General features: G+C 37.4%; 2 protein-coding genes and 1 long non-coding RNA gene across 7 annotated transcripts; all 3 read left to right on the top strand.

The window, feature by feature from the left end:
* Positions 1 to 58: 58 nt before the first annotated feature.
* Positions 59 to 4,902, top strand: LOC125479523. The gene is made up of 4 exons (XR_007260081.1): positions 59 to 520; positions 3,941 to 4,069; positions 4,158 to 4,290; positions 4,394 to 4,902. It is a non-coding gene; the product is annotated as an uncharacterized LOC125479523 (long non-coding RNA).
* Positions 4,903 to 6,432: 1,530 nt separating this feature from the next.
* Positions 6,433 to 12,123, top strand: LOC103948891 (carbamoyl-phosphate synthase large chain, chloroplastic-like). Of its 5 annotated transcripts, XR_007260007.1 has the most exons (5): positions 6,433 to 8,059; positions 8,401 to 9,093; positions 9,715 to 11,283; positions 11,540 to 11,637; positions 11,739 to 12,123. XR_007260007.1 is itself a non-coding variant. In XM_048588687.1 (4 exons), the coding sequence occupies exons 1-3, from the start codon at positions 6,707 to 6,709 to the stop codon at positions 11,263 to 11,265; spliced, it is 3,597 nt and encodes a 1,198-aa protein (XP_048444644.1). In that variant the 5' UTR covers positions 6,433 to 6,706; the 3' UTR covers positions 11,266 to 11,283; positions 11,732 to 12,123. The 5 variants fall into 5 exon arrangements, 4 of the variants coding, with proteins under 4 accessions (XP_048444644.1, XP_048444643.1, XP_048444645.1 ...); XM_048588687.1 differs by lacking the exon at positions 11,540 to 11,637 and having other exon boundaries at positions 11,732 to 12,123; XM_048588686.1 differs by lacking the exon at positions 11,540 to 11,637.
* An 8,763-nt stretch (positions 12,124 to 20,886) lies between these two features.
* On the top strand, positions 20,887 to 22,702 carry LOC125479431 (LOB domain-containing protein 1-like). The gene is made up of 2 exons (XM_048588703.1): positions 20,887 to 21,258; positions 21,939 to 22,702. Exons 1-2 carry the CDS (start codon positions 20,980 to 20,982, stop codon positions 22,302 to 22,304), a joined length of 645 nt encoding a protein of 214 aa, XP_048444660.1. The 5' UTR covers positions 20,887 to 20,979; the 3' UTR covers positions 22,305 to 22,702.
* Positions 22,703 to 24,180: the final 1,478 nt, after the last annotated feature.

Below are 24,180 nucleotides of genomic sequence, written 5' to 3' on the forward strand. Positions count from 1 at the left end.
TACTAGGCTTTGAATTTCATGGGTAAATGTTTTGTTTTTAAGTGCATACAAGCATGATTCCGCCTTTAATTGTTAATTGCATGCTATTGATGTTGCTTAAATGAACATATTTTTCACAAATCTTCCTTCAAAATTTGCATCCACATTTACCTTGATAAAAAAACTGAGAAACACCCGAACTCGAGTGAATTGAACTCAATTTAAACTCGAGCCCGAGAAAACCTAAACCCATTGTGAAGGTTGGTTTAGAGACTGGGTTGGCTTTCCAACCTAAGTTGCACCCCTAAAAATAGTAAAATACCATGTTGTCCATGGCAAAACTGAAACCCCAAAACTAAATCACGAAAGTCAAACAAACAACAAAAACTTCTGGGGTCAAATTTGTAATGATCAGTTGCATTATTTTGGGGTGGAAACGAGAACCCGTCAGACCCCTAACGCACGCACAGCTCAAGGCCATTTGTTCCTTGCACTCTTGAGGCAGCCGCCGCCACCACCTCCACTGTGACGGTTGCCAAAGGTGAACTCTTACTCTTCTGGTACATTCTAAATCTTCATGAATCCTATCGGCAATCTCTTTTCCATTTTATATATATACTTGTTTGGGTGTGTGTGTATGTATCAGCTTCAAAAGTATATGCTCTAAAATGGCAACTTTGCATTTTTTGAATAATACTTCCATAACTGTCGTTATAGCTTCAAAAGTTTGATTTTATAGTTGTTATGATATGAATGATTTCCTTCCTATTTGGTAGCATGGTGATCGTTGACTATCAACGATTTATTCTTTCCCTTTGTAAAAATATTTACTTAGCTAATTTGTAGGAATTACAGGATGTGATTGTATCTTTATAGTTTGTAGAAGAACTCTAGCCTAGCTTGTATATTTCAGTGATCAATACAGAAGATTTTTCATACTGCCATTCTATTCTTAAGATGGTACCAGAGAGTCCAAGATCGTAGGACTTTTTTTTGTTTCCTTGGTTTCTCTTCGTTTTTTTTCTTCGGTTTTTCTTGGGAGACTCCAAGTCGGTTGAGGTGTCGAACGATCCCTCAAGCCCTTTCTATATTCATCACTCTGATAATCCAAGGATGCATCTTGTTTCCACTCTACTTACTGGAAACAATTATAGCACATGGTCTCGTTCAATGCGTATTGCCCTTAGCGCAAAGAACAAATTTGGTTTTGTTGATGGTTTTGTAAGTGAATAGTATAAAAAAAATGACCTTTTAGAGTAAAAATATCATTTTCGTTAAAAGTAAACAGTACCAGAAGTGTTTTGTTAAAATCCTCTTGATTGTTTTTTTGGATTTGAATATTTTATTTTATATTGTTTGCTTGACAATTACACCACGTTGCATCGTTCAAGTCGGCAGTATTTCCTCTTTTATATTTTTTGGATTTTCTTTTCTTTAAGTAATGTGATTAGAGGGGGAACAGCAACCACAACTAGGAAGCATTTGCTTTAATTTTGTTGTTTATATTATCACTAATTATCCGGCAGTGTTGTCGCATGCTTATTTGTCTCCGGCTATTTTATATAAATCGGGGTTCTATTTGTGCATCATCTCAAAATACGGTTTAATATGTCGATGAATCGAATTTTTGTGTGAATACGTTTGCGATTGCTTTTTAATTTGTCTAGACTGCACTATGGGAATCAATTAGCTCTAATTTTGATTGTTTGTCCTCAACAAATGATCATCCTCCAAGGGAGGGGAAATATTTCCATGGATTTAAGGAGATTATTCCTTTGATTATCAGTTTTGTTGGGTAACTCATAAGAGGAGGTTATGTCATTTCCAACCGAAAGAGGGTCAGAGAGCTCTCTTTGACCCCATAGCCCTTCATGAAATTATATTTTAATGAACAGTGTCAGATCATATTTCATACCATCTTCAACCGAAGAGGCCAAAGGATCATAGGCCAAACATAGTCTTGTGAAAAAAAAAAACATCTTCAACCGAGGGGCCATAGGACCATAGACCAAACATAATTTATTATTTTAATTGAATTAATATAGTTAATTAAATTAAACTATCATATTAAAATAAGATTTTTGGACATAGGAAGATTATTAGAAATGAGGTAAGATAATATGGAATGGTGAAAAATATATAAGAAATGGTGTAGGAAAAAAATAAAAACTTTTTTAAAAAAAAAAATAGTCCAAAAAAAAAAAAAAGGGGCTGGTCAAAAAAAATTATCCAAAAAAAAAAGTGGGCTGGCTGGAGATGGCCATCCCTCACAAACCCTTTGGCCTAACTCTCAGTTGGAGAAGGTTTTCGTGTCATTTCAGGTTATTTTCGACTTTATGACCCTCTGGTCAGATCGGTTGGAGATTACCTTAGAGGTGGGCATGGTCTAATTTGAATTGGTTTGAAATTCAAACAGCAGGCAAGTAAATTACTAATAACATACTGGTTTTGTTCAAATTTTAATAAATTAAGGTGAGAAATTAGTACAAACCCGATTATATATTGTAGTGCGGTTTTATTTCTTAGATCTGGACCTTAGTCTAATTTTATTTTTCTTTAGGCATTTTTTTATAGTTAGTTAGCAACCCACCTATTGCGACTCGGTGATATTCACATCTTTTTTTACTTCTCACACACCCTTCTAATTTTCAGCCATCGAATTGAATGAATTAAAGAAGATCAACGGATAAGAATTAACAAAAAATGTGTGAGAAGTAAAAACGACCAAAAAAAAAAAAAAAAGATTTTTGTCACCCTGCATGAGCATACAAACAAATTTTTTGTTAACATTTAAGAGACGAATATTTAAAAGTGCAACTTTGATCACATCAACTCAAATCCGTCCTTACTCAACTTGTTTGGAAACCCAATTAATGATTTTGTCGTTTTAAGTTTTCTTTGATTGAAGCTTTGTAGTTTAATTGTATTTTTGGAATGGTTTAACAATTGGTTTCGACACTTTTTGGTTTCACTTCTTTGTGGATATTGATTTGTGGAATTGAACTTTAAATGTTACATGATTTTACGAAATTGAATTTTAACTAGTATTAACGTTATTTGGTTTTACCTTTTAAAAAAGAGTAAATTGTCATTTTACCACTTGAATATAACTTAAGTGAACTCCTACAGATATTATAGTTCAAGAGGTAAGACACTAGTTTACTTTTTCAAAAATCTTAAAAATAAGAAGTTACAAGATTTAGCTTGATAATAAAGCTGAGAAACACTCAAACTCGGACGAATTGAACCCAATTTAAACTCGAATCCAAATAAATCTAAACCCATTACGAAGGTTAATTAGTTTAGAAGCCATGTTGACATTCTAACCTAAGTTGCACCCCTACAAATAGTAAAATACCATGTTGTCCACGGCAGAAATGAAACCCCAAAACCAAAACTAAGTACGAAAGTCAAACAAACACCAAAGACTTCTCGGGTCAAATTTGTAATGATTAGTTGCATTATTTTGGGGGTGGAAACAAGAACCCGTCAGACCCCAAACGCCCGCACAGCTCAAGGCCATTTGTTCCTTGCACTCTTTTTCCATTATAATATACATATATATATATATATATATATATATATGTGTGTGTGTGGGGCAATGTCTCTTGGCATTTTTTGAATGATACTTCCACAACTATCGTTATAGCTTCAAAAGTTTGATTTTATGGTGGGTCGTATTGCCCCATAAATTGTAGCCATTTGGGTCTCTGCAACTTGTATGGAGTTTATAGTCTGCAAGATACTAAACTCTAATCAAGTGACAAACATTTATGCTTGAACAGGTGGAGATTATTGTATTTATGATGGAACGTTGCTATGCATTTCGACTTTCGGATATGTAATTTTGCTAGATTGTTTTTTTTTTTTTTTAAAAACAATTTAGCTTTAGAATTTGACGGTTTAGATTCTTGAACACAATGTTTACACATACAATCATAATTTTTGATATCTTTCTCAGCAACCAATTTAGCTTTGTGGGAATTTGGATTTTGTTTTGCTGTTGTGGTCGTTTCGTCGACCAAGATGCAGAACGAAGAGGGCGTTATCAGTGAGCTTTACATTCCTAGGAAATGGCATTCAATCCGGTGTAATGAATACTCTGATTGATATCATTGTTTGTCTTTGGGATTTTGATATGAAGTATTCTCCTAAAATTATGTGATCTGTGGATACAGCTCGGCGACCAACAGGTTGATTACATCAAAGGACCACGCCTCCGTTCAGATTAACGTTGGTCATCTGGACGAACATGACATCTACACTCGCCAGTTCTCCACTTTCGCTCTATGTGGTTACGTCCGCGCTCAGGTTCTCCTTCTTTCCCTCGTTTCAACACTTTTCATGACATGCCTGTTTTACGCAGTTGTCTAATTCTACTCTGCATTTACACTCTGGTTTGGTTATATGCCAGTTAATTCAGACAGTTGCAATTACGAAGATTGTTAGTTCCGCTTCTGAGTTTTTGTCTCGCTTTTTATTCTTCGGGGAGATGCTGACGGCGGTTTAGACCGACTGTGGCAGAAGAAGAAAATTGAAGCCAAACAAAACTAGAAAGAGATTAACCGTGTTTCTTCTATGGATTTGGGTTCTTGAGAATGGAAGTGTTGAATTTAGTGAACTGATCCATTCTGTTGGGTATTCTTTGCCTTTAGTTGGCAACTGTTTTGAACTATTCCCATTGCTAATATTAATGCATGATGATTTAAAAATTTGTGTTTTAAATGATGCATGAACGTCGGACCAAAAAAGGTCTGTGGATGTAGAGGGACTCCCGTGTAACATGTTGTACATATCACTCTCAATTTCTCTCGTCGCATGATCATTGTCTGACTATTCATGCAGTTAAAGAGATATAAAGAGAGACGAGTTTACTATCTAGGACATTAGATAGGTTAAGTTTTTGTCCCGTGAATGACCACAACTCTTCGGTGTAGTATTTCAATGTATGGCAAAGATTTAATACGTGGCTTACATACTAGGGTTTATGATTAATAAATTTACTGTATCTCTTGAATTGCGTTGCAATTTAGGGTTTATTGTTTGAAATTTGAATGATGAAATGGTTTATATTTTGCCATCTCTCTGTCACACGACATGTCACTATAGAGGAGAGAATCTAAATATGTCTTGTAATGATTGTATCTCTTGTTCTATCTCCTAATCTTAACACATTTATCACGTGATTATGATGTACTTTACTTTTTGTGACTAATTCTTATCACGTGATTTCGATGTACTTGTCTTTCCTTATGAATAATAGCCGTTATGTAAAGATTTTACTTTCTGTTTTGAGTTTGAGCTTCGATACCAAATTCCAAACTGTCCATACACAACTCTTGTACATATAGGGTGCATTTGTTGTATCAGACTATCTCGGACTGGACTAACTAAGCTAGATTGGTTTAGACTGAACTAAGCTGGATTGACTTAGTGATGCGTTTGGTGCAGTATCGAACTAAAAAACAAGATAATTAATAACTATATTATTATATTATATAATACACATCTAATAATATTTTATTATTAATTCAATAATATTGTATTACAAATCAAGCTTTTTCTTTTTTATTTCTAAAGCAGAATTTCACATCTCGCTCTAGAGAGTTCTTCCCTTTTCTTCCTCTTTAGTTTTGTCCCCCATCACTTCTTTTCTTCATCTTTTTTCCTGCAACACAACATCCTTCAAATCATTTTTCTTGCAAATTGTCCCCATGCTACTCTCCCCTCCCTCTTTGCCTCTCCATTTCTCTTTGTCCCAAAGCTACTCTTTCCCTTTCTCTATCCATTCTTTTTGAAATTTTCTGGGGAAAAGGAAAAAATTTTAGAAATTTTCTGGGAATTTTCGAGAATAAGGAAGAATTTTGCTATTGGGATTGTTGTTGTTATTGTTTTGCATATATGTTTTTGAATTTTGGTGTTGAGATTTAGGCAGTGGGTGGTGCTAGGTTTCAGATCTGGACATGGGTTGGCAAACGGAGTCGCCCAAAAGCATTCTTGCAGATTTACAATTCACAAGACTTGCTGCATGGGATTGTCCTACGCAAGTTTGGAGACGGGATTAGCAATCCCATGGTATTTGGGGGGCTTAGCTAAGACTGGTTAGGCCCTATTTTAGTCGGGGCAAGTGAGAGCTAGTCTTATTAACTCTTAAGACCTATGTGGAACAAACACGGGATTGGATTAACCCTTAGTCCAGTGAACTTTAGTGAAGAAAAACAAACACCCCCATACAGTTTTTAGATTATTTAATTATTAAAATTATTGTTTAAGTATATGATGACATGTCAACTCTCTCATCCATATCTATATTGTAACACGTGAATTACTTAACGACTTGATCACACTTTCTCAAATGGGTAATTGTTGGGTGTCTAGCGTCTGATTATGGGCCCATTCTTGGACAAAGCCCAAATCCAATTAAAGTTTAAAAGCAAAACAAAAAGCATTTGATATCATTTTGACAAAACAAAAACCCTAAAATCTCAGGCGTCGCCACACTGTCCTGTTGCATTGTCCTTCCTCACCAGCGAACGAACAAATACTCCGAAACTCCAGTCACTGTGTCACACTTCCAATAGCACAACAAAACTGGATATCCCAAAACCCTAATTCCCCAATCTCCCTCTCTCTCCCCTCTCTCTCTCTCTCTCTCTCTCTCTCTCTCTCTCTCTCTCTAACCTCTGAGCCTCCACCGTGACAGCTTCTATTTCCGGCAACAGAAGAAATGGACCGTTGCCTCAGCCACAGCGAGGCTCTCTCCCCGAAGCTTTCAATCTTCGGCAACTCCAAGCCTTATTCGTCGAAACCAAACAGCTTCCGCTTCGTCGTCTACTCCAAGAAGCTCGAAGCGCGAAACGCTGCCGTTCCTTCTCTGCGCCTCCGATCATTTCCGTCGCAGCTCGCCACTTTCAGTAACCGTACGAGTTGTCGCCGAGTCAACTCGGTCCGGTGCGATTCGGTTAATGATGGGGCTGCTGCCGCGAAAGATGGGGCGCCGCCGAAGCTCGGGAAGAGGACGGACATTAAGAAGATTCTGATTCTCGGAGCCGGGCCGATTGTGATAGGGCAAGCTTGCGAGTTCGATTACTCTGGGACTCAGGCGTGCAAGGCGCTGAAGGAGGATGGATACGAGGTCGTTTTGATCAATTCCAACCCGGCCACGATCATGACTGACCCTGACTTAGCCGACAGGACTTACATTACGCCGATGACGCCCGAGCTGGTCGAGCAGGTTCTCGAGAAGGAGCGGCCCGACGCTCTATTGCCAACTATGGGCGGCCAGACGGCGCTGAATTTGGCTGTGGCGCTGGCCGAGAGTGGGGCTCTGGCTAAATACGGAGTGGAATTGATTGGGGCAAAGCTGGAGGCCATCAAAAAAGCAGAGGACCGGGACTTGTTCAAGCAGGCCATGAAGAACATTGGTGTGAAAACCCCGCCATCAGGGATTGCCACGACACTGGATGAATGTATCGAAATTGCAAATAAAATTGGAGAGTTTCCGTTGATTATTAGGCCGGCGTTTACTTTGGGAGGGACTGGAGGTGGCATTGCTTATAACAGAGAAGAATTTGAGGACATTTGTAAGGCAGGGATTGCTGCGAGTGTGACGTCTCAGGTTTTGGTGGAGAAGTCGTTGTTGGGATGGAAGGAGTATGAGCTTGAGGTGATGAGGGACTTGGCTGACAATGTGGTGATTATATGCTCCATTGAGAACATCGACCCAATGGGGGTTCATACCGGGGACTCTATCACTGTGGCGCCGGCTCAAACTTTGACGGATAAGGAGTATCAGCGGCTGAGGGACTATTCCATTGCTATCATAAGGGAGATTGGAGTGGAATGTGGCGGTTCCAATGTGCAGTTTGCCGTTAATCCCATTGATGGTGAGGTTATGGTGATTGAAATGAACCCGAGGGTATCTCGTTCCTCGGCTTTGGCATCCAAAGCTACCGGCTTTCCCATTGCGAAAATGGCTGCCAAGTTGTCCGTAGGCTATTCATTGGATCAGATACCAAATGACATTACAAAGAAGACCCCGGCTAGCTTTGAGCCTTCCATAGATTATGTAGTAACCAAGGCAAGTGCTTCTTCATTACCCTTTACACAGTACTCTAATTAGACACTGATTAAACACGTTGTGCTTTATACTTGTTTAGTCACATGTTAGCGATGATGCAATGGTTAGACCTTAGGCGGGATCATGGGGCTTAAGCTTTTTTTATTCAAATGTTAGATAATCATTGTTCATCAGCTTCCTGGATTATATGCTAAATCACCATTACTTATGCATGGAGGAACGTCATCAATCATTGTCGTTGTTCATTACATTGATAGAAATACATTTCTGTTTATCCATGCATTTTTAGACCTGGTTTGTATGCCATTTCTTACTTGTTCACGTTGTATTGAATCGTACAGATTCCCAGGTTTGCATTTGAAAAATTTCCAGGTTCACAACCAATTTTGACTACACAAATGAAATCTGTTGGTGAGTCAATGGCGCTGGGTCGCACGTTTCAAGAGTCTTTTCAGAAAGCAGTTCGATCTTTGGAATGTGGTTTCTCTGGATGGGGCTGTGCTAAAATTAAGGAGCTTGACTGGGATTGGGAACAATTGAAGTATAGCCTCCGAGTCCCTAACCCAGAGCGTATCCATGCCATATATGCTGCAATGAAGAGGGGTATGAAGGTCGATGATATTCATGAGTTGAGTTTCATTGACAAATGGTTCCTCACACAGCTTAAGGAGCTGGTAGATGTGGAGCAATACCTTCTGGCAAGAAACTTGTCTGATTTAACAAAGGATGAGTTCTACGAAGTGAAAAAGAGAGGTTTCAGTGACAAACAGATAGCTTTTGCCACTAAATCCTCTGAAAAAGACGTCAGGATGAAGAGACTATCACTAGGTGTTGCTCCATCATATAAGCGGGTGGATACTTGTGCTGCAGAATTTGAGGCCAATACTCCTTACATGTACTCTTCCTATGACTATGAGTGTGAATCAGCTCCCACCCAAAGTAAGAAGGTTTTGATTTTAGGTGGAGGACCAAATCGAATCGGTCAAGGGATCGAGTTTGACTACTGTTGTTGCCATACGTCCTTTGCACTTCAGGTTTGTCTCTGATATGTTTATTGCCCACTTGCCTATGTTCCTAAGCAACACGTAGATATTTTAACTTTTAATTACTGGGCTGCATTAGCTGAATGCAATTGGTTTTAGATGTATTAGTCATGATAGTGATAGATCCTACTCACGAATCATGCACTATTTTTGGGCAAGTAGGATCGCAGAATTAGGCAGTTACAAATTGAGCAGTCAGACCTTTTTGTCTTCAAAACTGCAATTGGATTGCTGTAGCAAGATGCCAATGGGATTTAGACTTGGGGGCGGTGGGTGTGATACACTTCATTGTCAGTGGCAGTTGATAAGAAATCTGGAGTTGCAATATCATGTATCTGTTATCTAATATAGTTCTATTAAATTTGGTGCATATGTTTCATCAATGAACTTAATGGAACAAGGAATTCCTCCTGTGTGATTAATGCACATACATGCAAACAGGGTTATACATTGGCTGCTGTTACGTATATTTCTCCTGTGCAATCATAGGTTCCAATCTAAAAGTTTACCTGCTGTTTATATATTTGATGAATAGATGGTGCCTATGCATTTAAGACATGTAAATTGCTTAAATCCTCTATTGATATGCTGCTTCTCCCTTCTCTTCTACAGAAAGCAGGATATGAGACAATTATGATGAATTCAAATCCTGAAACGGTATCCACAGATTATGACACAAGTGACCGTCTATATTTTGAGCCACTGACTGTCGAAGACGTGCTGAATATAATTGATCTGGAAAGACCTGATGGTATCATTGTGCAGTTTGGAGGTCAAACACCGCTGAAGCTGTCTCTTCCTATTCAGCAGTATCTAGATGAGAACAAGCCTGAATGTGCTAGTGGGAATGGACATGTACGCATTTGGGGTACTTCGCCGGCTTCCATAGATGATGCTGAGGACAGGGAAAAGTTCAATACAATCCTTAATGAGTTAAAGATTGAACAACCAAAAGGAGGTATTGCCAGGAGTGAAGCTGATGCTGTTGCCATCGCTAAGGACATCGGGTACCCAGTTGTTGTCCGGCCTTCGTATGTATTGGGTGGCCGAGCCATGGAGATTGTATATAGCGACAAAAAACTTGCGACCTACCTCGAAAATGCTGTTGAAGTGGACCCAGAGCGCCCTGTGTTGATTGACAAGTATCTATCTGATGCCATTGAGATTGATGTCGATGCACTTGCTGACTCTCAGGGGAACGTTGTCATTGGTGGGATAATGGAGCACATTGAACAGGCTGGAGTCCATTCTGGTGACTCTGCTTGCTCGATTCCAACAAAAACCATCCCTGCTTCTTGCTTGGACACAATTAGGACATGGACTACAAAATTGGCTAGGAGGCTGAATGTATGTGGGCTGATGAACTGTCAGTATGCAATTACCTTGTCTGGAGACGTTTTCTTACTTGAGGCAAACCCTCGTGCTTCCCGTACTGTCCCTTTTGTGTCCAAGGCGATTGGGCATCCATTGGCTAAATATGCTTCTCTTGTCATGTCTGGGAAGTCTCTTCATGATCTAAATTTCACAAAAGAGGTCATTCCTGCACATGTATCAGTAAAGGAAGCTGTTCTTCCATTTGAGAAGTTCCCAGGATGTGATGTGTTGCTGGGGCCTGAGATGCGTAGTACTGGGGAGGTGATGGGTATTGATTACGAGTTTCCCATTGCATTCGCCAAGGCTCAGATTTCTGCAGGGCAGAAGCTGCCACTTACTGGCACTGTGTTCCTCAGCTTAAATGATATGACCAAACCTCATCTTGAAAAGATTGCCAAAGCCTTTTTGGGACTTGGATTTAAGATTGTTTCAACTTCTGGGACAGCACATATTCTTGAATTAGCAAAACTTCCAGTGGAACGAGTGCTCAAACTTCATGAAGGACGGCCTCATGCCGCTGATATGGTTGCTAATGGCCAAATCCAGTTAATGGTGATCACAAGTTCGGGTGATGCACTTGATCAGATTGATGGACGGCAACTGAGGAGGTCGGGCCTTGCTTACAAGATTCCAGTAATAACAACTATTGCCGGAGCTTTGTCAACTGCAGAAGCAATAAAGAGCTTAAAGTCTAGCACTATTAAGATGATTGCACTGCAGGACTTCTTTGAGGATGAGAACAAAGCTGGGAGTGATAAAACATTGCAGTCAGTCACTTCCTCCCTCTGAGCTGACCCAGATTGTCCGGTAAACAGTTGGGCTTCCTCTTCGTCTCTTTTTATTTTCTCTCTAGTATATGTATCCTCTAATGTTGTTATGAACAGGTTGTCGTTGAGTTAATATTTTTACCAAAATTTTCCCAAATCCAATTTTTTTCCCCTCCCCTTATGTGGAAGCTTTAATTACAAATTTTGGATAGCTATAATGTGGGATTTTAAGGCATTGGTGTGTGTATCATAGATTAGTTCGATGGTGGTACAATAATGGTCTGTTTGTAGGATAGCTATTCTGTGCTGTATGTTATCTTGCTCGGACATATACTTTTTCAAACTGCTCTATAGCGTAGCAAAATCATCAGAAAGCTTCTGCATTAATGAGAAAGTGAATATTATCTACATCGTGCTTCAGATATATTCAAACTTCTACTTGTTTCTGTAGCTTCATTATATCTTGAAACGGTAGTTAACAGCCACAGTTTTCAGGAATCCAGTTTTGGACATATCATATTGGTGTTTCTGCCTAGGCTCAGACCCGAGACAGGTTCTTAGGAGAGGATAGATTTACCATTACCCTGCCCCCCTATCGGCCACCACATCGCTTCTGATCAAACATTTTACGCTCTTGGCGTGGCACATTAACGTTTCTTTGGTCACGGGTGTGTTAACTGACCTTGGTCATTTTTGGAATTCTCTTGAGCTAGTAACACTTGGTATATGTGTAGCAGCAGAATTTGTTTTTCTTTTATATCTGATTGAGCATTTCAGTCATGAACCTAGTTGATAAACAAGACATGGGTGTTTAAAAGACATCTAGACAGAACCTTTACCTAAAACTTTTCCAAATGTAATGATTGTGGTTGTTTTTTTCTTCGTTTTTGCCAAAAAAATCTCTCTGTATCTGTTATTGGTCCGCTTATGTTATAACACATTTATCGCTGCCATGTCCTCAGTCATGTGTTTCCATCATAACCATTAGTCTTTCCCAACCCAAAGTGACCAGAACTAGATGACCTAATCGGCCATTTTCTCGGCACTGTCAATCGATATTGAATTTAGCTGATCCGGGAAAGGAGTCTAGTGCCATAGGCTGTTGGTTATGTTTGCACTTAGAAATGCTTGGAATTCTTCACTCCTTTATCCATTTCCGGTGTGTGAGCTCATGGCCTTAATTTTCTTGGTTGTATAATTGCTGAAGTGATTGTTTGATATAATATTTAACGGTTCAGAGACTTTAGCTGCATTGGAATACTTTGTATTTGTATCCTTGTGTACACTGCGGTCAAGCCCAACCGAACCTACTTCAACCGAGTTATTGTCAATTAGGACATTCTCCAAAGACTTTGAGGACACCAGACATGGTTTTTGAAAAGGCATTTCACTTACTACTACGTAATTTTCAATCATTTCTTAACTCCATTTCTTAGTGATGGGCACTGTCTTGATTGGACCGGTTTTGCCCCGAAAAAGCGCGGCAAATCAAATTATAATATATAACGGTTTTGGTTATGTTCGGTTTTTCAAAAGTAAAACCCAACTTTTCTTTCACGGTAAGAATAATGGGCGCGGTTTTTTTTTTTTAGCAAACAGTATTATCTATACTAAAAAAGAGGAGGTGGAGCAAAGCTTCATAATTAGTTAGCAATAATGTGGTTCAAATTTGTATTTGGGAATTAACGAATCTAAGATTTCTATCTTACAAGTAAAGAGAAATACTATTAGGCCGTAAGTACTGAATTAAGGATGGAATATAGCTTTGCTTATGCCATATTCGCCAAAGGGCTGAAATGACAGGCTAACCACGGCTTCAAATCTTCTGTAATGCTAGCCTCTAATATTTTGACACGTAGAAATTTATTTTCATGCCTACTTGACTTGGAATATTTCAAAATATATCGAAAGAAGTTCTCGTAAATTATCGAGCCATAGAAATATAGAATGCCAATACTAAAAACTGAAAGTAACAAAGAAAATATATATCTATAGGTTTGTTAGGTATAGTACTGCCTGTATATTCTATATATGGCCATATCATAAGTTTTTAATGGCTTATTTAGAGATGTTTACATACCGGAGGTCGTGATTGCTTGCATTCAAAGGTAAGATATGAACTAGTGTTGGTAAGTGAACGAATTTGTGAATTTTTCACAGCAAGCGTTCTCGAGGTCTTTAGTCCAATTCAAGCAAAGGAAGGATAGGCTGGACTGTTCCCTCGTGTTTCTCCCTTTGGGGGTGAAAACCTTCTTGATTGAAGTTCACTCTACTTCTCCTGGCGGGAAGTACTTGTTCCCTTCACCAACCAATCTTCAGATTCAAAAATCGTATGTATATAAGCATAGAAAGCACACCATTTTGATATGGTAGTTGAAAGGAAGGAGAAAATTTTCAGTGTGCCGAAACACGGGACAATACATAAAATGTTATTATACAATTGGAGAAAAGTTTTTCTTTTTTTCAAGATAATAATGTGTGGCGTACCACTTTGTGTTTCATGCACACTAAAATGGGTGCCACGTTATCCATCTATTCTTCTATGTGAAATGGTAGGCAATGCAATATAAATAATTTTATTTTGAGTAAATTGTAACAAGGGTCCCTTAATTTTAATCAAATTAGAGCAATGGTCCCTCAACTAAAAATACATTACCATTGGTCCCTCAACTTATCAAAATGTGTAGTTATGGTCCTCTTTGTCAACTTCATTAGAAATTTGTCAAAATAAGTTATGTTGGAATGTCCATTGCTCCAATTGGGGTCCCTCAACTTATCGAAATGTGTAGCTATAGTCAATTTCGTCAACTTCGTCAGAAGTTTGTTAAAATGAGTTATGTTAGAATGATCATTGCTACAATTGAGTTAAAGTTAAGGGACCATTGATTCAATTGGATTAAAGTTAATGGACTATTTCTTCAGTTTGATTAAAGTTGAGGGACCAATGAGAGAGATCATTGTTCCAATTGAGTTCAAATTACGAGACTATTACTATAATTTATTCTTTTATTTTGTAAGAGTTTGACTGATTTTAGTTCGGAATTTAAAATTAGTGGGTCTCCCAGTGACAGCCTGTGCATATTAATGAGGTTTACAAGCTTCGATTGTCTCTCAACTGAAATTTTAAGATTGTTTTTGGTCAAGTCTCAAGAGAATTTTTGGTCATGGTCTAAATTTGTATTGTTCACATGGCGTAAATGCAATGAGCAATTTTTGGGTGCCCTACCTTCAAGAGCACGGCAACCTAACCATGCAAACCCTACCCATGGAATGTCCATGGATGAAACTAATCTGGGTCGTCGGATGTTGTCAAAGAACCCCCAAAATGATTAAAGTGTTCATGTTGAAATTGCATTTAAGAAGTATTCAACCTAATTAAAATAATTCAATGTACGAAGAGCAAGGAAAATGAGGTTTAATTGAATGCCCAAATTACCAATGCCGTATAGCACAAGTGCACTACGGAGATTCTTCTTACGACCGCCATGACTAATCTAATGGAGTACATTTTCCCCTTGGCAATAATACACTGTGTTTCTAACTCAAATTAAGGGTGTGGATTTAAGGCCAGGTAGCAGTACCGAGTACTACAGGTATTTTAGTTGACGTAGTAATACTAACTGTTATAAGTGTTTTAGCTATTTGATTTTATTTTCTTATTCATTAAATCTTTTATTTTTAATCTCACTCATTCATTTTCTGTCTAATTCATCACCTACGTGCTATTGAAGAAAAACTATTAATTAAGTAGGACATTTTGTTTTTGAAAGAGAACGATAGTTTTATTAAAATAGAATTATGCGAAGTCTAGACTTTTAGGTTTGGTTTTCCTTGTCAATATTGTAATTGTACCACATGCTCAATTTATAACTCGTTTTTAAAGATTTTATCGAAAATTAGCATCAATACCATAACACATTAATTTGTAAGAAAAAAACACAGATGGCTTTCTATAAATAACTCTCCTTTTATAACATGAATGCATCTTTCTAACAAAGATGAAACTCACATGTATTTCCCACCACCAAATTGGGGTAGAGGTGACGGTGGGCTCCGATCGGGTCGGCCACCAGCGGATAGATTGAAGAGGATTGTCTTTAATTCCTCATCCACTTTACTGGAATTGGATCGATTAGATTTGAACTTGGAGAGGAAGATTGAAGGAAAATGGAAACAAAATCATGGGAACAGGCTGGTCGTCGGTGATTTCAATGGGTTTTACTGTGGTCAGTGGCGGTGGTGGAAGTCTGATGGCGAAGCTGGTGGTGCTCTATTACGTCTGTGACCCATCTGCAAAAGAGGGATCGAGAGAAGCAAAGAGAGAGAGACATGAGAGAGAGAGAGAGGAAACAGAAGTAGAGATGAGAGAGAAAGTGGCCCCAATTTTACTTGCAATTGAGTTAGCCGGTTTCCCCTATTCCCAAGTTCTTAACTTTTGCCAACCGTTCGATTGGACAAGAATCAATCCAAGCCGTTGGATTGTCGTAGCATGCATTTATCTATATCACTCAATGTTAAAAAAAAAAAAAAAAAAAAAATTAGTATTGTGACCAGCCTAGGCGTTTTCTTCGATGGGCCTATCAAGAAAAGGAATTGGATCCTCTTTGAGGTAAATCTTCGGGATCCTCTCGACTCAATAACATGGACCGTTAGATTTTGATCTAACGGTTATAATTATTATAATTTTAAAAGAATTTCTCTGTTTGTAGCCGTTATATTAAAATTCAACGACCCGTGTTAATGAATTAGGAGGATCCCGAGGATTTGCCTGGGAAAGGATCCAATTCCTCAAGAAAATTGCTAATTTTATGTTTCTTAGTTTCTATTTGTTTATTATGACTATACGATGTGAATTAGAGAAATACTAGCCAAATATTTGATTGCTTGGCATGCTTACTTGATTGTTTTACAAAGTATATATATATATATGTGTATATATATATAACATTATAATAATTTTAAGTTCCATGAAACTATCGCCTCACGTTTCAAGATTATCCATGAAGTGCTTTGCTTTGCCTTTGCTTTTTGATACATTGTCGCTAAAGATTTTCGTGGTGAGGTATATTTTTGTACCATGTCACTTAATGGAAATCAAAACAATCTTTATGAAATTGAGATTTGATAGAGAGTTATGGATGGCGGGGAGGATTGCTTTCCGCTCTGTCATTGAGCCACCGGAACAAAAAGCACTGAGTTTTCATATTGCTTCTTACATATCACATTTTGGCTGTATCTTTTTGTTTGATTTTGTGCATAACCAAATCTACTACCAATATTTTACATAATTACCATTTTGAGGGATAAATACTTACTCTTGTTATTCAGTTATGTATCTTATATATTGCGTAGCATGCATGCTGATGTGGTGTATCAAATTTACACAAATTATATTTCTTGTGAAATATGATATAATATATCAGCTCATCGCGCATTGTACCAGATACATACGCAATACTTTTTTCATTCTTAAGATTATGGCAATCAAAATGATATCCTTAAACTCCTCTCATACATATGACAAAATTATGTAGTAGCTAGCTAGCATGCGTCCATTATCTTAGCAGAAGAAAACGATTTGTCAATGATCAACGCTGAATATTCAATGTTTCACAAATTTATGGGAGTAAAAATCCGCTTACGTTTACGGTCTGCATGGGCTTAATGCCAGCTTAATATGAACTCAATTGTTTCCATCCGGACTTTGTCTGAACTCATTGTTTTCATCCGGACTTTGTGTGGCAGTTCAAATGGCTAGCAAACTATATAAAAGTACATGTTGGAATATGTTAAGGTCCACACGCATAAGACTCTTGAAGAGAAAAAAATAAATATAGTTGTTAGTGGGGTGAGGTGGAGGAGATGGAGATGGATGAAAGCAAACACAAGTCCAACTGCTTCCACTGCAAAGTAGAAGATTAAGAACTGGCAGACTGACGAGTCACTTAAATATTAATTATTTAAGAGCCTTAAAAAGAATCTAATTATTTGGTTAAGAAACGAATTATGTTAATTTAAAATGACTATTTATATCTCGTAGATGAAGAGATCACAATCGTCAATGGCAGCTTAAGACTTTAGATTACCAGAGTTTTTCTCACTTCATGCGTGCAACGAGCTGACCGGCTCCCTACCAACCATACCCAACCCTATCTCTATTCCTTTCTTCAAACTTAAATAATGCCCTTTCCTAAAGAGACATTTTATCAACCAACTTACTCCTTTTTATTGGATTTATACTTTCGCGCATATTCGTTCGAAATAATTTTTTTTTTTTTTAAAAAAAGAAGAGTTATTGAGATAGGGTGTTGAGTTTCCACTCATGCGTAGTTCGAAATTTCACTCTATTCTAAATTATTGTAATAGTTTTGAATCATTCATTCCCTGTAATAATAATAAAAAGAGTTATTGAGATAAGTTGATTACAATGTGGGTTCACTGCTTCAGATACTGATTATATTAGTGATTGCTTCTCTTACACTTACAAAATTTAAGCAAGACTCAAACGTTACTCGTGTTTACGTGAAAAAATCAAGAAAAACACACATTACTTAAAGATTTTTGAGGTTTATGAGCACTTAATTAGCTACATCGTGATACTTGGGTCGTTCTCAACGAGATGAGTAGGTCATTAGGCGGTGGTTAGAGAAGTAGAAAGCTAGCACTGTCTCAGTGTATTCATAAGGCACAATCACTCACCAAATAAACTCTACTTTTTTAACTCGTTTATCTTCATCTCTACCACATGTCACCCTGAAAAAAGCTAAATGATAATTAGTTCAAGTGTGGACCATCTCGATATAGGTTTTGGTTAACCACAATTTGTAATTTTATATGCTAGACAAGAAAGGAAAAACTGTAGGTTTTTTTAATAAGCTTGTTCCCTCTTTCTCATATATAGTTTTTAGTGAAAGTCAAGAGCAACTTATATGTAACATGTTTACCGTTATGTGGCATCCTAATTCAATAATACATTGTCATTGTCATGTTGAGAAAAACTTTTACATAGTAATGTATTATTGGATAGAGGATATTGTTTGGTGGTGAACTCATTTCATGTAAGTCCTCTTTGTGAAAGTCATATTGTATGATAGAATAATGTGAATCGTGAAAAAAAAAAAGAAAAGAAAAAAAAACTGTTAGTGATGGATGGTAGCCTAGCCAGTGTTTATCATGTCAAATCAAAAACTATATATCACTACCATTCAAACCTATTTACTATTACAGCAAATATGACTTATTTGTGTATTGTATATTTTTCTTTGAAATGACAGTACCATATAGTATATACGACTGACGTCCAAGAAAATGGGAGGAGCAGAAAGGGAGGGATCGAGTTTTCCCATTAGAAAAGTTGAACTTGAAAAGGTAGGCAATAATCAAAGAATTTGTTGAGATAGAACAAAAATTCAAAAATTCCTGTGAGACTATTTTGGCTAAGGAGAAAATTCTTCCATCGGAGAGAAGAGCTTGATTTAGACCTTGATTTAGACCTTGAATATATATAGTTCCTCTACAAATTACGCGTCTTTAAGTAAATTCCAATATTTCTGCATCTGTGAAGATTTAATCTTTGACATCCGAGTTTCAAATTCATCTTACATCTCTTACTTGTTCCTTAATCGCCGGCCATCTACTTATGCAAGGAAAAAACATGAAAAAAAAATCAAAGCCATTGAAGATCAGACATCCACAAACTTTAAATATGTACATTCATCCACAAACTACACTTCTTAATAAATTTCCTAAAATTTTGTATCCGTGAGAATTTTATTTATGACGTTTGAGTTTAAAGCACGTTCCCCCGCCTCTTACGTGTTCTTTAAATTTGATTGCTCGACCGGGTAAGGAAAAGTAGATATTAAAGCCAAAATTCTAGAAACACTAGCTAGTTTGGAAGAAAAGTTGCATGTGAAAACAACGGCCGTCGGCAAGAAGAGAGGACAATCCTAGTCCAGGAGAGGGCTTTAGAAATAAAAAACCTCTTTTTTATTGTTAGTACAAAGAAATATTTACACAGGGGAGGGGAGAAGTTGAGTTAAGCCACACAATATGTAACCTAATTTGGTATTAAATTCGCCATCTACGAGATTCGAACCTAGGACTTCTCACTTACAAATGAAGAGAAATACCACCAGACCGTAGTACTAAGTGACAAAAATAAAAAGCCTCTTTGCTTCTTTTTTTTTTTTTCCTATTTTTGTTGACTTGATTTTCATTCTGTATTAGTTCTTAATCTTAATTTGTTCTGTAACCATTTGACTAAACCCAACCGCCCAATATTTTAATTAACAAAAAAAATAAAGTAAAATTTGATTCACTTTATTACTAAACAATTTTAACACTAAAGAAGGCTTTTGGTGCTTAGCACTGAAGATTTAGTGTGTAAATGCAAAAAATACAAAATCAATTTTAAGTTATTTATTTCTTAAAATACTAATATGTCTGAAGGACTTTGGAGGTTATTGAATTGTTTGTATGCGGCAAATTTTGATTTTTAAACTCCACAGTAAACTGGGGTTTTTTTTAGAGTAACTCTACCCTTAAAAAATGAGCTGGCCCAAAATTCATTTAATTCATCCAAATGAATAGTAATTGATTCAAATGAATAATAATTAGCCAAGTGCTTCTCCACCCTTAAAAAATGAGCTAGGCAAGAGTCTAGTCAATTCGTATTAAAATATTATTTTTTTTATTATAAAATACTAAAAAATAATTTTATTTTTAATTTCGGATATAATTTTTAACCAATCTTGTCATTCCACGTGTCATTTTTGGAAAGTACAATTTTTGTGAAAAATGATTAGGTATATATATATATATACACACATACACACACATATATATATATAATCTTTTTTTTTTTATGTTTTTTAAATAGTTTTTTATTAAGTTGATTAATCTGGACTGTTGGATTGAAATCCAACAGCCCAAAAGTGGACACGTGGTCCACGGTAAGATTCTGACAATTTTTTTTTGTTAATGCTGGAACGCGCGCGTGTATCCCACGCGCCAGTGGCAAAAATAAGAAATTCGTATGACTGACGTCAGTCTGGCGTTATGTAGGTCGATCTCTTGCTCAGTTCATTATATGCTGGGCTCAAAACTGGTCTCCATTTTGGGCCAGCCTATTGGGTGGGATGGGGTGGGTTTATTTTATTTTGGGTGGGGTTTTTTTTTTGGGGAGGGGGGGGGGGGGTGGGGATGGTGTGGAAGTGCTCCTATAGAGGATGAGATTTTCAAACGTGCACACGAGTATTTTCCTCCAAATAATCCAAAAGCAAACAAAAAGTGGGGTTTACTTTTTGCACTATTAGATTTATGTTTAATTACAATCTCATACAATATATAAATATGTTGATTTCATATATTTACTTGTCACTTTATTTCAATGTTCATTAAATAATCTATTAAATCAATTGTTAAATGATGACATAACAAATATGGAATTCACATTTTTAATGACGTAGCACACAAACCTAACTGCTTAATTAGAAAGAAAAATTTGATTCTATCATTATATTGGCGGCAGAAGCCGCAGCCTAATTAAATACAATAATATTGAACAGCTGACGTCATATGATACCTCACCCAGCTTTACTTTCCCTATTTATACCCTCACTTTGTGCTTCAAGCAAACCCCACCTCACCTCAGCTCACCACTCTCTCTCTCTCTCTCTCTCTCTCTCTCTCAGCATATACCAAGTCCAAACCAAAGCTTCAAGCTTGAGCTGCAATGGAGTGCAGTACTGAAACAATGAACACAAATTACACAACCACTTCATCAACTATGTCTCAATCTCCTCCTCCTTCTTCTTCACCATCGTCTCCTCCAACCCCAACTCCCACTCCATCTCCACCAGTTGTTATAAGTCCTTGTGCTGCATGCAAAATCTTGAGGAGAAGATGTGCAGACAAGTGCGTTTTGGCCCCTTACTTTCCTCCCTCTGAGCCAGTCAAGTTTACTATAGCTCATCGTGTCTTTGGGGCAAGCAATATCATCAAGTTCTTGCAGGTACTTTTCTTCATCATGTCCAAAAACAAGAGTAGTGGTCAAAGTAGGTCTAAGACCTTGGAAATATTTTCAAAATACGGAAGGGTTCAAACTCACGTTTTACAGTTAGACCGGAAATTTAGAGAGAAAATTATTCTTATTTAAATATGTAATTTATATTTATAATCTGACAACATAAACATATTATATGTAGTTCATTTTTCATGAAATACTATTATGTTAGTTTGCATCCATATTTGAAAAGTCTAGGGGTTGTTCACACACATACGTAGACAGACGTACCAAATGGAAATCAACTACTCTGACTAAATTATTCTGATAGCAACCTAACAAGGAAGAAAAAACTGCTAAAAGAAAGAATTTCACAATTAACAACAAATCAATATTCTATATGTCACTATTCCTTTAACGTTTTGAGGTGTAGGAAATCTTTAGCATATGGCAACTAAATCCAAGGGGTTGTGTTTTTATGAGAGCAGTCGGATAGTATACGTGATCCGGCTGCTCTTATACAAGTTTTTCTTTATGAGGTGGATCATGTATTGTCCCACATTATCATGAATTTCACCTCATACAAGAGAGTTGAGAAAAAAGTTTTTTATTTATTAAATTTGTGGATACCCCATTTTTAATTGTAAACATATGTATAAACTAAAAGGAGCATGCAATTTTTTTAACAGGAACTTCCAGAATCTCAACGAGCCGATGCAGTGAGCAGCATGGTTTATGAGGCAAGTGCAAGAATTAGAGACCCAGTTTATGGGTGTGCTGGAGCAATCTGCCACTTGCAAAAGCAAGTGAATGAGCTGCAGGCACAACTGGCCAAGGCACAGGCTGAGCTTGTCAACATGCAATGCCAGCAAACCAACCTTGTGGCTCTGATTTGCATGGAAATGTCGCACCCTAATTCCGAGCAAGGATCTCCTCCACAATCACTTGATCACAACTTCGTCGCCACCAATCCTCACGGCGGCAACCAGACCAACTTAGGCTTCCTTGATGATTCCACCACTCTAGGCTCATTGTGGGAACCACTTTGGACATGAATATCTAGAGAAAAAAAATTAATATTAATAATTATATATCCATAGCAAAAAAAAAAAAAAAAAAAAAAAAAAAAAAAAAAAAGTTTCTATGAATCTAATGAAATTCTCCCAAGGAGAAGTTGAAGGATAATAATAATTAATTAATTGGGTAGCTCTAGTAGGAATTAAGTAGTGGAGAGATCCACAGTGTTTGAACAAAAGGGAGGGAAATCCCAAGTTGGGATTCATCTAGTCACTTTTGTTTAAGCTTGTTGGAGGCAAAGTAGCTAGGTGGGTCTTTTGCTTTTAGTCCATATGTAATCTTTTCCGTATTGGAGAGAAAAAAGAAAATTATGTTTTAAGTCCATTTGTATGCTGATCTTATTAGTGAATTCAAGTTTTAACAAACTTTTCGGTCACCTACTATAATCACTTAAAAATTGATGCTTTTGAGGTTTGACCATCTTTCTCTATAGCAACTTTTAAGCCCATAAACCTTGTTTTGCAACTATAAACGCGAATTTTCAGCGACATATGAAATAAGAACACATGTACAAAGTGATAATTTGTATTAATAAAAGTTAGGCATTATAATCTCTGATACAAAGTTTTGATTGTCTGATTCAATCTCCAAGGTTGTAGAATGTATGTGTAGAGTTGTTGATCCGAAGGTCGAAGTGACTTGATCTCGAATTCGTCATGGCGTAAGGATTTGGCTTGTGGTGATGGAGGAACCGACATGTGTTTTGGTGGTTGATGGTTCTTCGTGAGTATGGCAAAGAATGTAGAGAGTTTTCTGAGTCTTCTAAGTGTGTAGAGTGTTTGGGAGTTTGAGTGTGAGAATGTGTTTCTGAGATAGGGCCTTTATTTGTCTTGGAGCCTCATATTTATAGGATCTCCAAGTCTTGATTGAGGCTTGATTTGGTCTTGATTAATTGACGAAAGAACCAAAATTGATTTGGACTTAATTTGGGCTTGATTCGTGATTTGATTTCATCAAATAATCTTCGATTTAGATCAAATAAATCAATCACATTTCATCATTGATTTGGCTAATCTCCCCCGATTCGACATTTCATTTGTGTTAAATTTAAGGGTTAAACTCTGTTTACTACCCTCATGTTTTATGGTTTTTAACATTTGGTACATCAAGTTTTTTTCGTCCTAGAGTCATACCTAAAGTGTAAATTTTAGAACAATCTCATACATCCGTTAGTCAAATTGTTAATTCTCCCGTTAAGTGATGATGTGGCGTCCATGTGGATAATGACTGGGTGCCACGTGTCATTAAGGGATCCATGTGGAATTTTTCTTCTTCTTCTTCTTCTTCTTCTTTCTTTTCTTCAGAGGGGTTCACATGGATTTTTTTTGGGCATCCTGCCCCACCTTTCCCGACCCCTTCCCACCTCCTCCCTCCCTTCTTTTCCCTGCACCCACCTCCTTGCACACCCACCCATCTACCCCGCTCCCTCTCTTCTGCACCCATCTACCCTTCCTTTTAAAAAAAAATTAAAAATTAAAAACAAATATGTGTTCTTCTGAAACAAATTAGCTAGAAAAAAATAGTTAGGGTTTTGTCTGCAAGTCGCTCCCCTGTTCCCGAGCTCCCACCACCACGACTCCTACTTCGACCACAGTTGCCAAATCCCAAGCACAACCAGCTTCACCAACTTGTGGTGGCCTGGATTGCACACCTTCGCCATCATATACAGCCCGTACAAGCTGAGGATGTTGATGGTCAGAAACGTCATCGAGGTGCTGAAGATGATGGACATCAGACCCTTTGTCACCCAAAAAACAAACCTAGTTCCGTTGGCGGTCGGAGATCTCGGAAAAGTGTAGACTCGCGGGACAAACCACATCACTGCTTAATTTAGATTTGGATTTGGCGGGCAGA

The sequence above is a fragment of a genome, unplaced genomic scaffold, assembly GCF_019419815.1.
Source record: "Pyrus x bretschneideri cultivar Hongxiangsu unplaced genomic scaffold, Pyrus_bretschneideri_v1 Contig29, whole genome shotgun sequence".
NCBI lineage: Eukaryota > Viridiplantae > Streptophyta > Magnoliopsida > Rosales > Rosaceae > Pyrus > Pyrus x bretschneideri.

Coding starts and splice junctions, on each gene's coding strand:
- LOC103948891 (XM_048588687.1), top strand. CDS start 6,707: ATGGACCGTTGCCTCAGCCACAGCGAGGCTCTCTCCCCGAAGCTTTCA. Junction 8,060..8,400: donor TAGATTATGTAGTAACCAAG/GCAAGTGCTTCT, acceptor TGAATCGTACAG/ATTCCCAGGTTTGCATTTGA. Junction 9,094..9,714: donor ATACGTCCTTTGCACTTCAG/GTTTGTCTCTGA, acceptor TCTCTTCTACAG/AAAGCAGGATATGAGACAAT.
- LOC125479431 (XM_048588703.1), top strand. CDS start 20,980: ATGGAGTGCAGTACTGAAACAATGAACACAAATTACACAACCACTTCA. Junction 21,259..21,938: donor ATATCATCAAGTTCTTGCAG/GTACTTTTCTTC, acceptor TTTTTTTAACAG/GAACTTCCAGAATCTCAACG.